Below are 22,769 nucleotides of genomic sequence, written 5' to 3'. Positions count from 1 at the left end.
TTTATGTATATTATAAATATATTATTGTTATTATTATTATTATTTATTTGTGTGTGTGTGTGTGTGTGTGTGTGTCTGCTGTTGTCATGTGCTGGTATGATTTGTCTTTTTGTGTCTCTGTTTGGGGGGGGGGGGGGGGGGTTGATTGTTACCAAAGGAAAAGAAAAAGGAAAATAAGATAGGCAAGAAATAAGCATTGTATTTGTCACAGTATGGCGGGCCCCTACTGGTCGCCTCCGTCCACAGCGGCAGTTGTCGTGTTGTTGTTGTGTTGTGTTCGTCCCTCAGGTGGGCGGGGCCCACAATCCGTTTCACCTGAGGGTCGTTTGTCTATATATGTCTTGTCTTTGTACCAGTTGACCGCTGGTTATTATATCCTTCATTTGGATCAAGTCACGGGTTTTTGGTTTGCGCACTTTCTCCATTAAACCATCCTTTTTCCCTGAGACTTGGCATGATCGCTTCCATTTTATTTCGCACTCCCTGCCCATCACAGTATTATTGTATTTCATTGTATTACTGCTCTTGCTTCAAAATATAAATAAAATACTTAATTAGTGAAGGGCCGCAAGGCTTGCCAAAAATAACATTAACAGTAAACGGCACCAAGGTGAAGTTTTTAGTTGATAGTGGTGCCACCCATTCAGTTATAAAAAAGGGAATTGTTAAATGTGATACTGAATGGGACACACACTTGGTGTTATCCTGCACAAGTCTCTCTGCTGTGTCTGAGCAGGTCAAGGTGGTGTTGCCTGAGATGTCGGAGAATCCACTGCACGGATTCCAACCGGGAGATTGGGTTGTGCCACACGGCCCCGAGCAACAGGACAAATTCGGGGACCTGAAATAAATGAATGTCTTAGGCTCTTTTCTTTTTTTTAATGATTACTCAGAATCAAAGGAGGGAAATGTGAGAGAAATTATGCCATTTTGCTAATGTCATTTAAGATTACAAAAGACCATTATGATTTAGTACATGTCCTTCTTCAGCGTTAAAGCACCGGGAGCCCAGAGCAGCCGCTGCATCAGAAGACGACGCCATTTCCTCAAAATGAGGGGAGAAACATAGAGAGATAAACACTAGGAGACAAAGAAATATGACCACAGATTATTCTCACAACAGGACAACAGTCTGTGTGCACATACAAAAACCCCATAGCACATACAAGCATTGATAACACAGACAGTAAGCAGTGAGAGGCGTGATTCATTCAGAGAGGGAGGGGGAGCCAGAGGCCTGGCACACAGTTTTTGTGTCAAAGTTCATGGTGGAATGTGAGAGCCATCTCTGACAGTCTCTGTGTAGGGATAGGAGCAGGTAACCAAGACGACGACCTTCGGGGAGAATTTTGTTTGGGCACCAATGCAGATAAGCAAAATGAAGAATTTAGCAAGGAGCCCGTCCTTGAGCACGCGAAACTCCTCTTTAAGTCGGCGGTCTCCCAACTGATCCAATTTCACGTGGAGAACATTGATACTCTCCACGATCGAATCCAAGCTTTACTGACAGTCACAGTCTGCGTTTCGACAGCTCTACCCATCACATCAAATAGCCATTCGATAACTGACCCCACTCTTTTAATTTCCCGATACCCCAGGGCAACACCTAATCCAATCAGCAGAGCCACAGCGATCAAAGTTCCAAATAAGTACACGTCCTCAACATCTTCCAGGGAGAGAGGCGCAAGACACAAACTACGCCACGTCCCCCCTGAGCCAAACACATATCCAGATGAGGACGGCTCCCACACCATGACTCCTCGTGGAAAAAATAGTGTCAATTGCCTTGAGAGACCACCTAATCAAATCCATTTTCTTTGTTCACATTCGAAGAGCAGAGTCAGGGTACTAAGATGAGACAAAGAATCTGAGCAAAAACCAGGGAAGGGAGTGCAGGAGCAGAGCAAGAGACCACCTCTGGTGAAAGCCGGAAGAAGATCATGTCCTTGTGTATGTGTGTGTGTGTATGTGTGTGTGTGTGTGTGTGTGTGTGTATGTGTATTTATTGTAACCGGAGTCAGAGGAATGTGCAGAGACAGAAAGCACTGTTATCTGCCACTACGTTACCTCTCAGCTGTTTCTGTGTACAACTGATACATCAGGAAAGCTCCATATTAGGAGGAATACACATGTGAGACCAAACAGTAAAGATCCATATTAGGAGGAATACACATGTGAGACCAAACAGTAAAGATCCATATTAGGAGGAATACACATGTGAGACCAAACAGTAAAGATTCATATTAGGAGGAATACACATGTGAGACCAAACAGTAAAGATCCATATTAGGAGGAATACACATGTGAGACCAAACAGTAAAGATTCATATTAGGAGGAATACACATGTGAGACCAAACAGTAAAGATCCATATTAGGAGGAATACACATGTGAGACCAAACAGGACAGATCCATATTAGGAGGAATACACATGTGAGACCAAACAGGACAGATCCATATTAGGAGGAATACACATGTGAGACCAAACAGGAAAGATCCATATTAGGAGGAATACACATGTGAGACCAAACAGGAAAGATCCATATTAGGAGGAATACACATGTGAGACCAAACAGGAAAGATCCATATTAGGAGGAATACACATGTGAGACCAAACAGGAAAGATCCATATTAGGAGGAATACACATGTGAGACCAAACAGGAAAGATCCATATTAGGAGGAATACACATGTGAGACCAAACAGTAAAGATCCATATTAGGAGGAATACACATGTGAGACCAAACAGGAAAGATCCATATTAGGAGGAATACACATGTGAGACCAAACAGGAAAGATCCATATTAGGAGGAATACACATGTGAGACCAAACAGGAAAGATCCATATTAGGAGGAATACACATGTGAGACCAAACAGTAAAGATCCATATTAGGAGGAATACACATGTGAGACCAAACAGTAAAGATCCATATTAGGAGGAATACACATGTGAGACCAAACAGTAAAGATCCATATTAGGAGGAATACACATGTGAGACCAAACAGGAAAGATCCATATTAGGAGGAATACACATGTGAGATGAAAGCTGTCTACTGTGCCTTCTCCCCCTCAGTTTCTCAGTGTGACCAAATGTACTGTAAACATGTGATAACAACTCGGCCTGCTAAAACAGTTTAAAGGAGATCGGACTGCCCTTTCTCCTCAGAGTTCTTGTTCTAGATGAGACTCTCGTGCTTTTTTACTTATGTAATAAAACTCTCTTTTTACCACGTCTGAGATCCTTCATCCATTTTCAGGAAATTTCCACAACAGCGTGGTTCAGAACACTCACATTAGCTTATCCTGCCGTGCTTTAGGGGTGTTCCAGATCCTTACGTTTATATCGAAGTTTGTGTTTGTCTTTTTTTAATGTGCTGTTTGCTTAGCTTGAGTTCACCCTGGTATTTTCGTCAATGTGCCCATGTATATGATGTAGCTCTTTGCTGTAACACAGTAAAAAAACTGGCTCTTGGTCTCTGATGGATTGGCCACCCCTGTCTTAGTGGTTCACTTGTGGCGAGGTCTGGGTGTGTTTGTGCGGTTCGGGTGTGTGAGAGTAACAGGACAGCAAGGCAGGCAGAAGTACCAGATGGTAAAGCAGGAGCCAGAAACACTAATCAGACTGACAGGTAGGCACACAGAACTTCACTAGGAAAATGCTCTGTATGTTCGTGTGATGAGGACCTCTAGTGGTGGGCTGGGGAAGTGACATTGGATCTTGTCAAGTGTGTATAGAGTGTTCTTGTTAAGTGTGTTAAGAGCGCTCTTGTTAAGTGTGTTCAGAACGCTCTTGTTAACTGTTATCAGGTTGGTGTAATATGATCAAGAGTCGTGTGACTTTAGTGTCCAGAACACTGCACTGTTCATATTAGATTAACTTCTGTAAGTGTTACCATGGAATTCGGTTTGCACTTCAACAACCTCTGATCAACTACAGCCATCTACAGGCCCGTTGACAGTCTTGCTGGGGGGCTCGGGACAAGAAAGTTTCATGTGCCCCCCCCCCCCCCCCCCCGCACACGTCATTTAAATTTCCTCTGTAGCCGACAATCCTTGTGTTAGGTCATATAGTATACAATATAGCCACACATCAAAGCTGTTTCTGACAGCTGACTGGTTTATACTTGACGCGTCGCGAGCGAGGGTCCGTGCGGCGAAAATGACGTAATCGCAGTTGCTCCGCCCGTACGCGAGGCCCTCATGCGCTGTCGATTCGCAAGGTCGTGCACCTCTCGAATTTTGTAATTTCTCGCGCGCCGCACAATGAACAAAGTCGTGTTTGCAGGGTTCATACACCTTTATAAGGTGGAATTCAAGCACTTGTACGTCACTTTAAAGGTCCATTTCAATATTTTCCAGCACGTTAAACTTAATTAAGTTAAATATTAATACATATAGTCGAAATGATTCGAAATAATTCGCATTTTCATCACATTATTTAATGGTTGTTTATTTTCAAAATGCCCAATCTTAACGTTTTCACGTTCTCTCATGTTTCGTCCTGGAATTACAAGAGGCTCGTATTTGGTAACGTAATACAAGAGAACTGTTCAGTCAGACAGCTATTTTTTGTGAGTTACAAAGTAGTTACAATTTCAAGCATTTTCAAGTACTTTAGCCTAAATTCCAACACTTTTCAAACCTGGAACATAATGCAACATTAAAATTTGTCAGGTAAATGTGTTTACTTTCTTTTCTGCGCTCCAGATTTTTGTTTACTTTAACTATCCACCACTGTATTTCCCGCTGTTGGGCGGGGTACCAGCGGGCTACGGTAGGTACTGGACAGTGTTGCCAGGTCCTACAAAAATATCCCGCACAAAATCTGTGTAAAACCCGCACTTCAGCAGCCTAAACTAGCCCAAAGCCCAAAGTTGTTGGGGGGGGGGCGAGTGCAAGTTGTCGATGGGGGGGGGGGGGGGGGGGGGGGGGGTGAAGAGTGTTTAAAATGGAGACAAATTGAGTATTATATCGCGATCGATTCTTAGTGTTGACTTGTAACTCCCGCGGTAGCCTAACTCAAAAGTAGCCCAAAAAAACCGCACCCCACGACCCCAGAATTTTTACCCATGGCTGGATTTTCAAACAAGCCCAATTTGGCATGAAAACCGCGAACCTGGCAACTATGGTGCTGGATCAAACCATTTTTCAGTGGGAGGCGGGGGTGTATGCACTTAATGGAAAATATGCAGATAGGTAAAAAACATATATTTTAGCCATTGAGCTTATTTTGATTGCAGAATTTTATATTAATGAAAGATTTCAAGATTATTTAAAAATTATATACTTTAAATAAAAAATAAATTGTTGGGCTCTTTGATGGGGGCCCCCTGGCCCTGGGGACCGGGACAACAGACCCGGTTGTCCCCCCTGTCGACGGGGCTGATGTATGAAGTGCAGAGCCCCATATTAACACATTATACATGGCGAGCCCCGTCAACAGGGGGCGACAACCGAGGCTGTAATACACTGTACAACCAACGATGTCTCCATAATGGAGTAATAAAATTTTTATTCTTGTGCACGCACACACACGTGCACACACACACACACACAAACACACACAGTTAAAGCTCTAATCAGGTCAGTACTGAAAATACTCACTGTACTTTTCTGCAGGCGTAGACCACTTTCTGCAGCTTCAGAAAACACTCCTCTGATGGGTCATATTTCCTCAGGTCAAACACCTCCAGATCCTCTTCTGAAGTTAACAGTTTGTGTTCCACATATTTCCACTGAGCATCAGTGAAGTTCTCCCCATGGAGACGACATTTACCTTCTCTCTTCAGACACTTGTCAGCTGCCCAAACAAGAGAGAGTGATGGTTAAGTTCACACACACAAGAGAGAGTGATGGTTAAGTTCACACACACAAGAGAGAGTGACGGTTAAGTTCACACACACTGATGGGTCTGAACTACAGATTCTCTCATCTACTACATGACACTACAGACCAAATGTTATGGAGCAACCACAATTTTACTGAAATATCATGAACTGTAATGCACGCACGCACTCACAGTTATGTCCACGCCCTCTCTATGAGTCACACGAGCATAAATCTGGCACAGGTACTGACAGTAGCAGTTGTGCAGTGGAAGTTAGAAAGTCACCATACATAATGATAACCATAACCCTTTATAGGACCAATACAAATATCCCAGTCACCACAGGTATCGTCAAAAACCAGTAATGCAGTGACAGAAGCTGAACTGGAGCCACAGATCTTGATTTGCACATGTGATTAATTCAGTATCTAAAAACATGAGCGGCTGCATCAGTGGGAGAAAGAAACCACCTGTCTGCCCCTCCCAAAAAAAACCGTCTGTCTGCCCCTCCCAAACAAACTGTCAGGGCTGGCTCGATGCCACGCCTTCTACCTCCACAAGAGGTCCTAGACTTGCTGGGCGCAATCAGCAGTGATCCGTTTCAGCCGTTTCTAGGACTTTTTAAGGAAGCTTGGTGAAACGGATCACTGCTGATTTGTTTTGGTCTCATGCCGTCACGCTCTCAGCCTTCTCTCTGTTTTTCTACTCTCGAAGTTGCGCTCCTGTGTGAAAGTGTTTCGCCCCCTTACTCTCTCTCTTTCTCTTGCTCCTTCTTACTCCCTCTCTTGTCCCCTCTCTCTCTACCTTTTAGTTTTACTTATTCAAGTATCTACCTCCTGCGCCACTTCTGGCCCATCTCAAGTTTTCCTCCATCCTTATCTCTTCCTGTCAGTTACTTTTTTATTTTGGGAAGGGTTTTTGCGTTCGCCTGCTGCCAGTTACTTCCCCTGGTGTCCTTTGTTTTCGTTTTACGTGTTGAGTTTTTCCACGTTCCTTCAGTTGCCTTTATTATTTTCCTCCCGTGTCTATACGGTTGAGTTTTGCCTTTGCACGTGTTGAGTATTCCACATTATTTTCTGTTGGTTTGTTCCCCGTGTGCTACAGTTGTGCTTTATTTTTATGTGTTGAGTTTTCCGCGTCCTTTTGAGTTTTGTTTTGCTACAGTGTCACGTCCAGCTCCGCCCTCCTCCCTGGTCCCGCCTAGTTTTCCTCGTTTTCTTGGTTTCCCTTCTGTCTGTCATGCCCCTGTCTTCAGTGCTTGCACCTGTGTCTCGTTCGCTCCCGTTTCAGTGTATATATTCCCCTCGGTTTTACCCCCCCCGTGTCAGTCATTGTGTTTGCCATGTATCCTTTAGATTCTCCTACACTCCTGTGTCCTATTTATCTATATTTGCCAGCCTGTTATACCCTGCTTGCCCCCGTGTGCCAGTCTGATTAGTTCTGTCTCATCTCCCTTTGCTCTTCTCTCCGTTTCTCCGTCTCCATGTCTCTTCTCCTTTCTCTAGTGCTCCCTGTAGTTGCCTTAGCATATTTTAGTTGTTTTCTATCCTGTTTTCCTTCTTCTGTTCCTCCTTGCCTCAATTAATGTTTCCCTGTCTTTCTCTTTCTGCTTATGTGTTGTTCTCCCATTACTCTTCTTCCTCGATGTTATATTCGTGTCGTATTGTAGTGCGAGTTCCGTGTTCCCGTGTGTGAATGCTTGTGTGTCTTTTTAGTCTTTGCATTCGTTCGACATTTCAGATCTGTTTGGTTTGTAGGTGAGCTTAGTTTCTGGTGATTGTTTCTCATTGAAGAACAGTAGTCATTATGTTCGTTCAGTGTTGCAGTCCTGTTGTATTTGATGCCTGAGTGTATTTGTTTCTATGTTCGTTCTGAGTTTCAATTCCGTTTAGATTGCGTTTGAGCTTTGGGTTTCTGTTTTTCTGTCTTGGCATGTTCTAGTTCAGTTTATATGTTTTTTCTGTTTAGTGTGCCTGTCTGGCCCTCCCAAACAAACCGTCTGTCTGCTCCAAGGTGGCGGTGCGTTTGGTTCACAACGTTCCCCTCTGGGATGCTGAATTAATCACATGTGGGAGGGGCAGACAGGCAGTTTGCTTGGGACAGGCGGTTCTTTTCAGTTACAACCCTGCTGTGCACTGAAACCACACCACCTGAGTCCATGATCCTACCTCTGAAAACAACAATCCTACAACCCACCGCCCCAAATTATTTCATATGATCAGACCCTCTGCTGGGTCCCTCTAGTGGTCTTGTCTGATTAAACAGGCAACCATCAGATCCTCTGATAGAATATAAACGTGCTAAAGAATAGAAAACAAACCCAAAGAACGAGTTTACCTCTCTCATTGTCTCTCTCATTGTCTCTCTTCAGGATCTCCTGTTCTCTCCTTTGAGCTGAAAACAGAGATGTTACGTCACCATCACAGATCTGTTTTTGTTTTACATGTGCATAAATAAAGTGTGTAAATCACTTGTAACATAGCATACGCTGTGGAGCAATGAGGTGGACACAAATGTTGAGGAGAGCGAGATTAAATAAGGGGAATTCCATAGGCGAAGTCAAAAGCAGGAAGCAGGCAGGAGTCATAACAGGGGAGCCATCCAGATTAGACAAATACACGGGCATGACGAACACAGAACGATAACAAAACCAGGCAGGATAACAAGAACAGAGAGTAAAACCACGGAGATAGTAAACACCAGAACAGCGAGGACAGAAATAATCCACAAAACAACCGACAACCGGCATGGGAAACACAGGGACTATAAAACACAGAACTAAACAAGACACAGGTGGAGACACTGACGAAATGGGCGTGGCAGATGGGGGAAACCATGGTAACAGACAAGCAGGGAACAACACGGACACGAGGAGCAGGAACCTGAAGTGACAGTTAGAGAGGGGGGCGTAGCCCTACGTGACATCACTACAAACGTGCTATTACTGATCAGCCCAAAGGAGCAGACCGAATCTGCTAGTATTGCTAACACTGATATGAAGATTACAGAGCCACTGAAGATAACAGAGCCACCGATGATTTCACTGGTACAGAGATGAGTTCAAGACTCACTGATGAAGGCTGATGTGTGAGATAAAGTGTGGCGGTTAATTTATTATATGACTCACAGAGTGGATCTATAAAATCTGTTCTAATAGTGTGTCAGTCAGTTAGTTAAATTACTAATTAAAGTGAAATTAAAGTGCCAATTTAAGTGAAATTTCTAATTGACCAGATAGGAACTGTGAATCTGCTTAAATGATTCAATGCTATTACTGTCAATAGGTTCACAGTAGGTTGTCATTTGGTCCCAATGTGCGCTTTCAATAGCGGTGACTGTCGGGTTTCTAGAAATCCACTAGACATGTGCTGTATATTTGGTGGAGGAATGAACAGAGCATTGTGTGTGTGTGTGTGTGTGTGGTCTCAATAGCCCTTCAGTGTGTAATGGGCCAGAGTGCCTGGGACTGATAATCAGATCAACTGTTTTGGTATCATATCATAACAATCTTAGCCAAGATTATGCTTCAGTATATTTTTACCAACTACATGCATGTTTCTCACCTTTAGCGTTGAATATTTTTCCATTTAATTTCCATTAATTCAACTGACAATGAAACTAGGGAGGAAAGTAAGTGTCACGGGCAGGAAGAAACACGAAATGGAATATATAGAAAACAAAACTGAACAAACCAAACCGGAACACAGGGGAAGCGAGAAAGAAGGTTAGCAGAATACGGAGAGATTGGCGCACTGGAGGGGATTAAATACACTGAAACATGAAAGTGAAACGAGACGCAGGTGTAAACACTGAGGACAGGGGCGTGACAGACAGAAGGGAATCCAAGGAAACGGGGAAACAAGGTGGGGCTAGGGCAGACGACACAGGACTGGGGAGTAGGGTGGAGCTGGATGTGACAGTGTGGCAGGTAATTTAAAGAGCCCCCTGAGGGATGAACACTCCCCGGATGTGTGGGGACAAGAGGGCTTCGGTCTGAAGAGCTCCTGCTGATGACAGAGACCCCTCCTCGGGCTCGGGGTGACCAGGAAGAGGGCCCTGGGTTGAGACGGCCTTCTTGGGAATGGAGGCTCCCCCCCTGGAACCCTGCTAGGAACTTCCCCTGTGAGGGGCGGTCTCCTAGGCCAGAAGGGGGTACCCAGGGAAATGGTCCCTAGTCCTCCTGGGTTGGGTGGAGGAGTCCACTCTGCCCCAAGTTTATAATCGTTAACGAAAACGAACGAAAAAACAAAAACTGATATTGAAAAAACATTTTCGCTAACTGAAATAAATAATAATGGTTTCAAAAGCCGATTTCGGTCCCCTGCAGTTTTTATTCTTAGAAACAAGTATTTAAATAGCGACGAATCCATGTCCCCCCCCACTTTTTCAAAAGCCGGTTTTGGTGCCCTGCAGTTTTTATGGTGAAAAACAAATATTTAAATAGTGACGAATCAAGCGCTAGGACCACGCAGAAAACGTCCGCTCCGAGTTCTCACGCTGAAACCCCCCCCGGTCAACAATCGGCACACACACCAACACCCCCCCAGTCAACGATTGACACCCCCCCCCCCCCCGCACCCCAGTTCTCAAGCCATTTGTGTCCCCCCCACCTATGAAATCAAAATTTTGTCCATGTGTTCAACAGTAATTGAATGCATTTTTTAAAATGGTATCTTTTGATGAGTTTTTATTACACAATATTTACTTTGAACTTTTTGAATCCTGCACCTGACAAATAACCCAAAGTATAAAAAAACTAAAACTAATATTAGAACTAATGAAAACTAAACTAAAACTAAGCTTTAAAAAAAAAAAAAATTAGCAAACATGCTATAAAAAAGAATTCAAACTAACTGAATTAGAAAAAAAAGTCACAATTAAATAAAAAGTAAACTATAATGAAAAATCCAAAACTATTATAACCTTGGTCATCCCCGAGACAAGACTTTAGCATCTCCCTTCACAGCATGTAAATCAAACACATTTCATCATTTAATGATCAGCTCTAAGGTTCTGGTGAACTGGATCTTAATCTGAGATCCTCCTGGTACAGACAGATATGAGGACTGAGGTGTAGGAATATAGTGAGAGACAGATACTGGTTTACCTCTCCTTATGAAATATACCACAACACCCACGAGTGCTGACAGCAGGATCAGTGTAATTGGAACAGTGATGGCAGCTGTGTTGTCAGGTTTGGGTAAGTGATCTGAACACAATGATAAAGATTCAGATTAAAGATCCATGTATGCACACACAGACTGTTTCAATAACGAATAGAATAATTAATTTAAGGATAAAAAAATAGCACATTATAAGCAATTATAAAAACATTCTATGATAAATGTACTGACTACTGGTCATTACTTTGATACTTTGGAGTGTAGTGTCATTACCAGTGATGTCAATATGTTTCTCCTTCTCCTCCCCCAGTTTCACTCTGCAGATGTAGGTGTTGGTGTCACTCTTGTGTGCAGTGAGGCTGCGTCTCACATAAAACCCTCCAACACTATCACATGACTCTTTAACTCCAGCAGCCATTTCAGCTCCTTCAATGTTCAACCACTGGAGATCAGGAACAGGCCACCAGCCTCGAGATTCACACTGTAGAAGAACCCCACCTGAGACATCAATACCCAGGACGGTGATCTCTGGGGTTCCTCCAGTAGCTGTGGGTTGAAATACCAAAATCTGAAATAGCATCGTCCTGATTCTGTTTACATACACACTTATTAAAACTGGACCTTTAATGTTTATAATATAATGATCTTTACCTTGAATTCTAAGCTGAACATTGACACTATCTTTCCATTGGTCAGAATCAACCCGACATCTGTACTGTCCTCCATCAGACACTTGAACTTTCTTCAGGAGCAGTGAGGTGTTGCCCTGCTGTAGTTCCTCTTTAAATAGAGATGTTCTGTTTTTGTATGAAGGATCCAGCTTGTCTGTCTGGTCTTGTTTATTCTTATAGTGATGCACCAGTGTGTCTCCTTGATCCTGTCTGGTCCACTTCACTTCCAAGTTCACAGCAGTCTGCTGGTTTTTGAGTGAACACGGCAGAGTGACGTCAGAACCAGGAGCAGCAACAACAGCACCTCCACCCTCCAGATCAAACCTCTGAGCTCCTGTAATGAGAAACACCACCATGATGGATGTTCACATTCACTCCACACATTACACACATCACCATGTCTGATGTATAGAGGTGATTTCACACCTGTGATGCGGTCGGAAGATCCGACTCATCACCAATCGCAGGCTACCAACCCAGAGACAAGTAATGACAATCTTTTTATATATTATGGACTACAATTTGATATGTGTGTGTATTGAATGTATGATGATGAATGTATGTAAAAGAAAATAAAGTGTGAGAAAAGGAGTCCTGATCTCTCTGAAACTTTATTCCCAAGTGTCTCCATACCACTACTGACTCACTCTACCACAACACCATGTGTTGGCCAAATCTGGGCCATCGGTGTGGAGGCACATCTGGACCATAGCCTGAAAGGAACAACACAAACACACACTGCACACAAAAGGGGCCATAACAATAATATATATATATATATATATATTATTGTTATGGCCCCTTTTGTGTGCAGTGTGTGTTTGTGTTGTTCCTTTCAGGCTATGGTCCAGATGTGCCTCCACACCGATGGCCCAGATTTGCGTCGCCACGGGATTGGCTGCCTCGTTTCGACGCTTCGCTGGACCGTCTATAAGACCGAAACGTCCGATCAGGAAGGAGGCGTTGTTTCTCCGCTGTTTGGCACAGGGCATGACAGATGTGTGTTTTTGGCTCAATTTTGACGTGTTAAAGTTAGCTGAGCAGTTCGTGTGTGTTTTGCTCGTTTCGAAATATTATCGTGATTGTGAGTGTGTACTTCTGAGTCCTTCTGTGTGTGTCTACGAATTATGTTGGGTGTAAATTCTGTACAGTGTAAAAAGTGGTTATAGGAATACGAGGAAGTAGGGAGCTCGACACCTTTCTTTTGTTCACATTAAGTATTGTTTTAATTAGGGAGTCAGAGAAATTTTGTGTCTTTTTCGTTGTTTCTTTAACGTTAGGTAAGGTACTCTGTTTTCTTTCTGGACTCTTTTTGTTTATTGTATTGGCCTGGTCGGCTCCTGAAGCTTGTCCTCAAAATAAATGTTCATAAATTATGCCGCTGGTTCTATTTTCTCTCCTCATTGCTGTTGCGCCCCGGAGCCTGGACGAGGGTCGTAACAGAATTGGGGGCTCGTCCTCCGTTTTTCTTTTGTCGTTTTTTTTTTCTCTCTCTCCATTATTTTTTTGGGGGGGGGGTGGTTGTGGGTGTGTGTCGTGCTGCTGGCATTTATGTTGTAGATGGCTGGGCGGTTCGACTTAACGCAGTTCACGTTGTGTCCTACTTTGGAGCAGTTTGAAAAGTGTCGTAAGGACGATTTGTTGTTCATTACTGATTGTTTCAGTATAGCGGTGCCCCACGATGCGGCCAAGAGAGTGGTAAAGGCTGCTCTGTACGCCGAACTTGTGCAGATGCAGATCCTTCCTGAGGATGACGAAACCAAATGCACCTCAGCCCAGGGCTGTGCACACAGCAGCGGATAACGAGACAGTGGGTGACGCACCTCAGCCTAAGGATGTGCATGCAGCGGCCGCCAATGCTGACACCAAAGACTTACTGGGCATAGGACCTATTGGTCCTAGTTCACCACTGGGTGACCCGATGATCGCGCTATGACTGAAAGAGCTGAACTTGGAGCTGTCATGGCAGCGTATTCTGCCCTAACTCTTGAGCAAAGTGTGGATTATGATGCTGTGAAGGCAGCTGTCTTGAGAGCATATGAGTTAGTACCTGAAGCCTATTGGCAACACTTCCGCGCTCATAACAAGGCCACCTCACAAACGTATGTTGAGATGCGAGGGAGAAAGTTGCACTTCTCAATAAATGGTGTACGGCCTGTAAGAATTCGACTTTGGAGCAATTTAAAGAGTTGGTATTGTTGGAAGAGTTTAAGACCTGTGCGCCTGAGAGGCTAGTCGTATACTTAATCGAACAAAAAGTTGTGTCCCTCACTGAAGCTGCAGTATTAGCAGATGAATTTGTGCTCACCCACACAAATGTTTTCGAGGTCACAGCGAGAATAGAAGCGGACTCCGCGTGTGGAGACTCCCGCTGCCCGACCCACCAGCAACCTTCCAGCCACCGCTTGTGAAAACCGTGAGTGCTATTACTGTCATGAGGCTGGCCATCTGATGGCCAAGTGTCCCAAACTCGAACAAAAAAACCAGAAACAAAAAAAGAGGGCAGATCAAACCAGTTAGACTGGTACGTGCTGTCGCCCCTGTATCTACTGATGTCCCGTTGGTGAAAACAGATGTAGCTTCATTTGAGCCATATGTCATAGATGGGTCGGTGGTGTTATCTCCATTAGATGAATGCCACCGCCCTATACGCATTCTAAGGGACACGGGTGCGGTGCAATCGTTTATGTTGGCCTCGGTTGTTCCGCTTTCTTCCGACACCAGTTGTGGCTCTGATGTGTTGGTGCAAGGCATTGATTTGAATGTTTTAAGAACTCCACTTCAAAGAGTATATCTGCGCTCAGCCCTGGTCACGGGCACCGTTACGGTAGCCATCTGTACGCACTTACCCATGAGCAATATATCTTTTATATTGGGGAAGGACCTTGTTGGTATTTCAAGAGGTTCGTGTCTACCTGAAGTGGTATCGGCTCCCGAACCTTCTGATTAACTAGAAGAGGAATTCCCCACGGTCTTCTCTGCATGTGTTTTAACTTGAGCCCAAGCCCGAAAGTATGCTGAGGTGGAGAACCGGTCCGATTTGTTTTTATGTTGGCTGGACCCCGCTACCAGTGACACCGTTCCTGTTTCGGCACCTAGGAGTGACGATGGCATTTCGCTGCCTCCCGCTTTGAGCAGAGAAGAGCTTGCTTTGGCTCAGGAACAGGACAGCTCGTTAGCGCGTACACTAAAAACATCATGAATGTGGATGACCTCTCTTCACGTTCTGTTGGGTGTTTTTATGAAAATGGTGTCCTCGTGCGGAAATGGACCCCAAAGAGTTCGGATCCCGAGTGTGACTGGAGTACTGTTTTTCAAGTAGTCGTTCCTAGACCATATCGGGAACACGTCCTGAGTCTAGCACATGACCAAGTCATGTCTGGTCACTTTGGGGTGTGTAAAACATACCACCGGTTAATATGGTATTTCTTCTGGCCGTTAATGAAGTCGGATGTCACTCAATATTGTCGGTCGTGCCATATTTGTCAGTTAGCAGGTAAATAAAATCAAAACATTCCCTCAGCTTCGCTAAAACCGATTCCAGCATACAGTGAACCATTCAAGAAGGTGTTAATCGATTGTGTTGGCCCTCTCCCAAAAACCAAGATGGGACCAGAGGTGTCAATTCCAGGTTCAGAAAGTAAAAGTCCTCACCAGGATTTTGATCTTGCTAGATTTTCTAATTAGTGCAATCCAGGTAACATTAGTGGAATCAACACAATCCAGGAAGCCTGAGCAAAATCCTGGTGAGGACTTTTACTTTCTGAACCTGGAATTGACACCTCTGGATGGGACACATGTATCTAATTACGATTATGTGTACGGCCACCAGATACCCAGAAGCCATCCCTCTCCGCTCACTTAAAACCTCAGCTATAGTTTGGGCTCTGATCAAATTCTTCACCACTTTCGGACTACCGAAAGTGGTTCAGTCAGTTCAAGGAACAAACTTTATGTTGGCAGTTTTTCGAAGAGTAATGAAACAATTACATATAAAACACCATACCTCAAGTGCGTATCATCCCGAATCACAGGGAGCCATCAAACGTTTCCACCAAACACTGAAGTCTATGCTTCGGATTTATTGTTTGTCACATAACAAGGATTGGGATGAAGGTCTCCCTTTCCTTCTTTTTGCCGTGCGCTCGACCCCACAGGAGTCCCTAGGGTTTAGTTCTGCTGAACTGATTTCAGCTGAGCGTCACACAGACGCGCATGAAGTCAAGACATGACCAAAAGGCTGTCCTATGTACCCTCAATGTGGGTGACAAAGTTCTGGTATTGTTGCCAGTGCCGGGTTCTGCCCTATGTGCAAAGTTCATGGGGCCGTATGAGATCCTGTCTCGACTGAGTGACACCGATTATGTGATTCGAACACCTGATCGCAGAAAAAAGACACGAGTGTGTCATATCAACATGTTAAAACATTATGTCACTAGAGCTGACTCACATTCCCCGCATTTTAGGTGAGTCAACTGGAAAGGAAATGGACGCATTCGTCCTGTGGACGCAAAGGTCCGTGCCATCGTGGCCTTCCCAGCGCCAACAACCTTGCGGGAACTTGTGTGCTTTTTGGGAATGACCGGATATTACCGAAGTTTCTGTAGGAATTTCGCAAATGTGGTTTTACCCCTGACTAATCTCCTACGCAAAAACGTCCCTTTCGTCTGGACTTCGGACTGCCAATCGGCCTTTGATGCTGCAAAAGTATTATTATGTTCTTCTCCGGTGTTGATGGCCCCACAGTACAACAACCCCTTCAAATTAGATGTTGACACTAGTGATTTGGGCTGCGGGGCTGTGTTGTTGCAGGAGGATGATGTACATCTGGATCACCCTGTAGCTTATTTTTCTGCCAAAACGTTGAGGACCCCGGCTCCTACCTTTTGGGCGCGTGTTAACGTCGTCTGCGTCTACTCGTTTGTGTATCTCCATGGGTGCGGTTATGTCTTGTGATTATCCGTCTCACCTGTGGCTCGTCTCGTCATCATGTGGGGATTATGTGGTTTGTCTATTTAATGTGCATTCGCGCAGTGTCCTGTGCTCGTCGTTGTCTGAGTCACGCAAGTGTTTGTGTGTGTACCGTGTTTTATGTGCGCTGTATGCGCTTTAATTGTGTCAAAAATAAACGTTGCGTCCGTGACAGCAAGGATTCTGTCTCGTCCTTCCTCGTGCCGCCGGACGTCACACTGATATAGATCCAGAGACAAATTTCAGTTATAATACTAAACACCATTGTGAATATTACTCTGAAGATAATTTCAATGTGGGGCTGGGAGGGTTTTCATTAGTTCATTTGTGTCTCTAAATGCTCTAGCTCCCCTGAAAACCAAAACTGTTTCCTTTTCCACCTCTGCTCCGTGGTTTACTAGTGAGCTCCGTACTATGAAACAGGTTGGTCATCGTCTGGAGCGACTCTACAATAAGTTGAAGCTAACTGTTCATGCTGAGGCTTATAAACAACACATATCCTCTTATAAAGATGCCTTACGCACCGCTAAATCAACCTATTTTTCTAGCCTTATTAACAATCATCACAGCACAAACTCCCGTCATCTCTTTTCTATGGTCATCAAGCTTTTTAAACGCCCTGACAGCACGTTTGCTGCTTCTTCTGAGCTCTGCAATACATTTCTACATTTCTTTAATTCTAAAATTGTAAACATTACCAGTTCCCTGTACTGTACTGCTGTCATCCCTTTCCTACCTTCTCCTTCTCACCCTCCTGACCTCAGTCTACCATCTTCTCCGTTTTCTGCTTTTAACACTGTTGAATCTTCCTTCATCTCTAACCTGATTACCTCATCCAAGAACACAACTTGCTCTCTTGATCCTCTCCCCACAACCTTAACTAAATCCTGTCTGCCTGTCTTGGTCCCTCATCTCACCGTCCTTATTAATCAATCACCGCTCCTTGGCCAGGTTCCTTCTATCTATAAGATTTCTGCTGTTACGCCTATTCTTAAAAAACCTGGCCTTGACCCATCCGACCTGAACAATTACCGTCCAATATCTAACCTTTCCTTTCTGTCTAAAATTCTCGAACGAACTGCTGCCAGTCAGCTACAAGATTACCTTACATTAAATAATCTATTTGAACCGTTCCAGTCTGGTTTTTGTCCATTCCACAGTACTGAAACAGCTCTAGCCAAAGTCACTAATGATCTCCTCGTGTCTGCTGATGCTGGTGCTTTGAACATTCTTTTATTGCTTGATCTGAGTGCAGCCTTTGACACGGTGTGTCATTCTATTCTTCTGTCATGGCTGCATGAACTTGGCATTGTTGGTACTGCTCTGGATTGGTTCTCATCCTATCTGACTGACAGGCAGCAGTTCGTCACCCTCTCTGGCCATACTTCCTCAATCTCTCCTGTTTCTCAAGGAGTCCCACAAGGGTCTGTTCTTGGACCTCTCCTCTTTATTCTGTACATCCTTCCCCTTGGACACATACTGCATCGCTATAATCTATAATCAGTTCTTTCTCCATCCATAAACTCCAGATAGTTCAGAACTCTGCTGCCCGTCTCCTCACCCACACTCGCGCACGTCACCACATCATCCCTGTCCTTCAAAGTCTCCACTGGCTCCCTGTCAAATACCGTATTCAGTTCAAACTCCTTCTTCTGACCTACAAAGCCCTTAACCATCTTGCACCTTCTTACTTATCCGATCTTCTTCTTCCCTATGAACCATCTCGCTCTCTCAGGTCTTCCTCTGCTGGACTACTAACCACCCCTACATTTCATCTCCAAGGTTTTGGTCGCCGAGCTTTCTCTCGTATGGCACCTCCACTCTGGAACTCCCTCCCTTCTCCAGTTAAACATTCTGCTTCTCTCTCCACTTTCAAAACAAACTTAAAAACACATCTTTAAAAACATATCTCTTTGCACTGGCCTATAACACTCCCCTTACCTTCAATACCTGACTCCAAACCCCTATACTACTGTCGACTCCACATATACTGGTCTACTTTACTCTACTCCATCATCAGCTCCCAATATGTTACCATACTTCATGACCTCTTCCCATTTTCAGCTTTATTCTCATTGTCTGTTGCCTGTGCTTTTTTTTCTTTTTTTTGTTTCCATCTGTCTGTTCTGCTACTCTTAAATGTAAGCGTCTTTGGGTTCTTGAAAAGCGCTATACAAAAATAAAGAATTATTATTATTATTATTATTATTATTATTATTATTTTAATAGTAGGAGTATGCAAAGTAATTTTTCTAAAATAAAAACATATTTGCAAACATTTAACGAGAAATTTAGTGTGGTAGCAATATCAGAAACTTGGTTAACTGAGGGAAATGAATTACTGGATGGCTTAAACGGATATCGAATGTTTAGTCAAAATAGAAATAATAAAAGGGGTGGTGGTGTTGCACTGTTTGTTAGGTCAGAAATGAAATGCAAGGTTTTTGCTAAAATGACATTTTCAGTTGAAAACTTGTTAGAGTGTTTATCTGTTCAAACTGAGGGTAATAGATCTGAGAATATGTTAATTAGCTGTGTCTAGCGAAGTCCAGGCTCAAGTATAGATTAATTTAATGAGAAAATATCATATATAAATGAGATGTATGAGGGGTGTAATGAGAAATTTATGTGTATTTGTGGGGATTTCAATATTGATTTGTTAAAATATAATGAGGATATCAAAGCAACTGAATTTGTCAACTCGATGTATGGCTTAGGTTTTTATCCATTGATATTAAGACCTACTCGGATAACTAAAGACAGTGCCTCATTAATTGATAATATTTTCATAAATAAATTTAATGTAAAGACAAAAAGTGGACTATTGATAACTGATATTACTGATAATTTGCCAGTGTTTACTGTGTTGGATATTAGTCAGTTTAATTTAAATTTGACAAAGCCAATTTTTAAGGCAACGAGAGTAAAATTACCTGAAGCTGTGGAAAGTATGAAAGCAGAATTATTAACTTATAATTGGGAAAATGTTTATGTTGATGATGTGAATGACTCATATAATGTGTTTATGGAAATATTTGGAAGTATCTACAATTATTATTGTCCCTTTAAAAAATATAAACAGACATTGATAAACAGAATGAATCCCTGGATGACAAGGAGTCTGGATTATTCTTGTAAAAAGAAAAATAGGTTATATAGAGATTTTATTAAGTGTCCAACTCAGGAAAAAGAAAAAATATATAAAGTATATAAAAATAAATTAACATCAGTGTTGAGAAAACAAAGAGTATTATTATGATCAACTACTACAAAAACACAAATATAATATTAAAGAAACCTTGAAGATAATTAATAGTGTTATTAAAAATCATAGGGACAGAGATTTTCCTATATATATTAAATATGAAAATACCACAATAGAAAATAAAGAGGATATTGTTGAAGGATATCAGTTTTTTGTTAGTATTGGTCCTAATTTAAATGTCACGTTGAGGACCCCGGCCCCTCCCTTTTGGGCGTGTGTCAACGTTGTCTACGTGCTTTGTCTGCGTCAGTGGATATTCGTGGTTCGGGTTATGTCGTGTGATTAATAAGTCTCACCTGTGAATCTTCTCATGATCACGTGGGGCTAATGCGGTTTGTCTATTTAATGTGCGCTCACGCAGTGTCCTGTGCTCGTCGTTGTCTAAATCTGCACGTATCTGTGTTTATTAAATGTTGCACGTGCGCTAGAAGCGCGATCTACGTCTTTAAATTAAAGTGACGTCTGCTGCAAAGAGAATTCTGTGTCCCATCCTTACCGCCGCACCCATCGTCACATTAAACAATGAGTTGCCAAAAATTAATGATGGAAAAGTAAATTATACATTTAATAATATAAATACAATGTTTCTTGCAGGAGTGAGTGAAAGTGAAGTAATTGAAGTAGTTAAAAAATTAAAAAATAAAAAATCTATGGACAATAATGATATTGATATGGCTATTGTGAAAGATGTTATTTATTGTATTATTAAACCTCTTACTCATATTTGTAATAGATCATTCTTAACTGGAATGTTTCCTGACAAAATGAAAATAGCCAAAGTGTTTCCAGTCTATAAAAGTGGTGATAAGCAAATCTTGACAAATTATAGACCTATATCATTACTACCACAATTTTCAAAAATTCTGGAAAAGATCTTTATAAAAAGACTGGACTCCTTTCTTGATAAGAACAATATTTTAAATGCGCACCAGTACGGCATTAGGGAAAACTGCTCCACAACTTTAGCTGTTATGGAATTTGTGGAACATGTTGCCGCAGCAGTGGACCAGAAACTTATAATTTATAATGTTCGCTGATGACACAAACTTTTTCTTTTCTGGAAAGGATATGGATGAATTAATACAAATAGTAGGGAAAGAACTAGCTGGGTTAAAGAAGTGGTTTGATTATAATAAGTTATCCTTAAATGAAAATAAAACCAAATATATGATATTTTCTGGTAATAGAATCTATCATAATGTACAATTGCACATAAATGGAGTTGAAATTGAAAGAGTTTATGAAACCAAATTCTTAGGAATTATTCTGGACAGTAAACTTAGTTGGAAGCCTCATATTGAATATATTAGGAATAAAATATCAAAAACTATTGGAATACTGTTTAAAATAAAAGATTTAATAAATGTAAAAGGCTTGTATATTATATATTCCTCCTTGATTATGCCTTATTTGTCATATTGTTCAGAAATATGGGGAAATGCTAATAAAACAACTATTGCAGTATTAGTTCAGTTACAAAAAAAAGCCATTAGACTTATTAATAGAGTGGGATATTGTGAACCAACTAATACACTTTTTATTCAAAGTAATATCTTAAAATTTGAGGACACTGCATTGAATAAAAGTCTTACTTCTGGGATTCAGAAGTTATTTAAGTTAAGAGAGAGTGAATATAATTTACGAGGTTTGTTCATTTTTGAACATGCTAAAGAAAAGTAAAGTTAAATCTAGATGTGTTTCAGTTATTGGTGTGAAATTATGGAATGAATTGAAAGATGAGCTCAAGTTATCTTCTACTTTGGTGAGATTCAAAAGAGACTTAAAAAGTAAAATTATAAAAGGTTATACTGTTATGTAGATTTATATTTGTATATCGTATGTATGTAATGTTTGTAGACTGAGAGTATTTGAATAGGGTAGGCAAGTATAAGCCTTGGATTCAGCCTACTCTCTTTTTTTGGTAATTATTGATTTGTATTTGTAAATTATGTTCCTTGTTTTTATTTGTAATTGTAAAAATTATCAAAAAATATAATCTAATCTAATCTAAAATGATACCAATAATACTCAACAGTCAACACTTATGATACCCATAATACTCTCATAACTGTATTAAACACAGTCAACACTTATGATACCATAATACTCTCATAACAATATTAAACAAAGTGAACACTTATGATACCCATAATACTCTCATAACTATATTAAACACAGTCAACACTTATGATACCATAATACTCTCATAACTATATTAAACACAGTCAACACTTATGATACCCATAATGCTCTCATAACTATATTAAACACAGTCAACACTTATGATACCATAATGCTCTCATAACTATATTAAACACAGTCAACACTTATGATACCATAATGCTCTCATAACTATATTAAACAAAGTGAACACTTATGATACCAATAATACTCAACAGTCAACACTTATAATACCATAATACTCTCATAACTATATTAAACACAGTCAACACTTATGATACCCACAATACTCTCATAACTATATTAAACAGTCAACACTTATGATACCCATAATACTCTCATAACTGTATTAAACACAGTCAACACTTATGATACCATAATACCCTCATAACAATATTAAACACAGTCAACACTTATGATACCAATAATACTCAAAAGTCAACACTTATAATACCATAGTACTCTCATAACTATATTAAACACAGTCAACACTTATAATACCCATAATACTCTCATAACTGTATAAACACAGTCCGTCTCTGATCCTGTTCCTGGTTTGTGTTAAACATAAAACTCTACAAATAAACAGTTTCAGATGCACCGATCGATCAGCCGGTAACTGGAACTAACTGGTTTCCCACATGGTCGGTCATAACCAGTAACCAGCTGGTCAGTCTCATTAACTGATTCTGTGCTGGTCATATTTACACTTGTTCACCACACGGGGGCGA

The 22,769-nt window shown here is 41.7% G+C and overlaps 1 protein-coding gene across 2 annotated transcripts in view; it reads right to left on the bottom strand.

The window, feature by feature from the left end:
- Positions 1 to 22,769, bottom strand: part of LOC143486732 (uncharacterized) — a 62,105-nt gene that overhangs the window by 29,694 nt on the left and 9,642 nt on the right. For both annotated transcript variants that reach the window (XM_076986121.1, XM_076986122.1), the window contains exons 3-7: positions 11,602 to 11,955; positions 11,224 to 11,496; positions 10,935 to 11,036; positions 8,165 to 8,221; positions 5,605 to 5,800 (exon numbers count right to left, since the gene is read on the bottom strand). In XM_076986121.1, the coding sequence (XP_076842236.1) occupies positions 5,605 to 5,800; positions 8,165 to 8,221; positions 10,935 to 11,036; positions 11,224 to 11,496; positions 11,602 to 11,955 (982 nt within the window). The remainder of the gene's footprint in view (positions 1 to 5,604; positions 5,801 to 8,164; positions 8,222 to 10,934; positions 11,037 to 11,223; positions 11,497 to 11,601; positions 11,956 to 22,769) is intronic.

This window comes from Brachyhypopomus gauderio, unplaced genomic scaffold (genome assembly GCF_052324685.1).
Source record: "Brachyhypopomus gauderio isolate BG-103 unplaced genomic scaffold, BGAUD_0.2 sc45, whole genome shotgun sequence".
Lineage (NCBI taxonomy): Eukaryota > Metazoa > Chordata > Actinopteri > Gymnotiformes > Hypopomidae > Brachyhypopomus > Brachyhypopomus gauderio.
The sequence above is the reverse complement of the archived record's forward strand: the minus strand, read 5'-3'. Positions and strand labels throughout refer to the sequence as shown.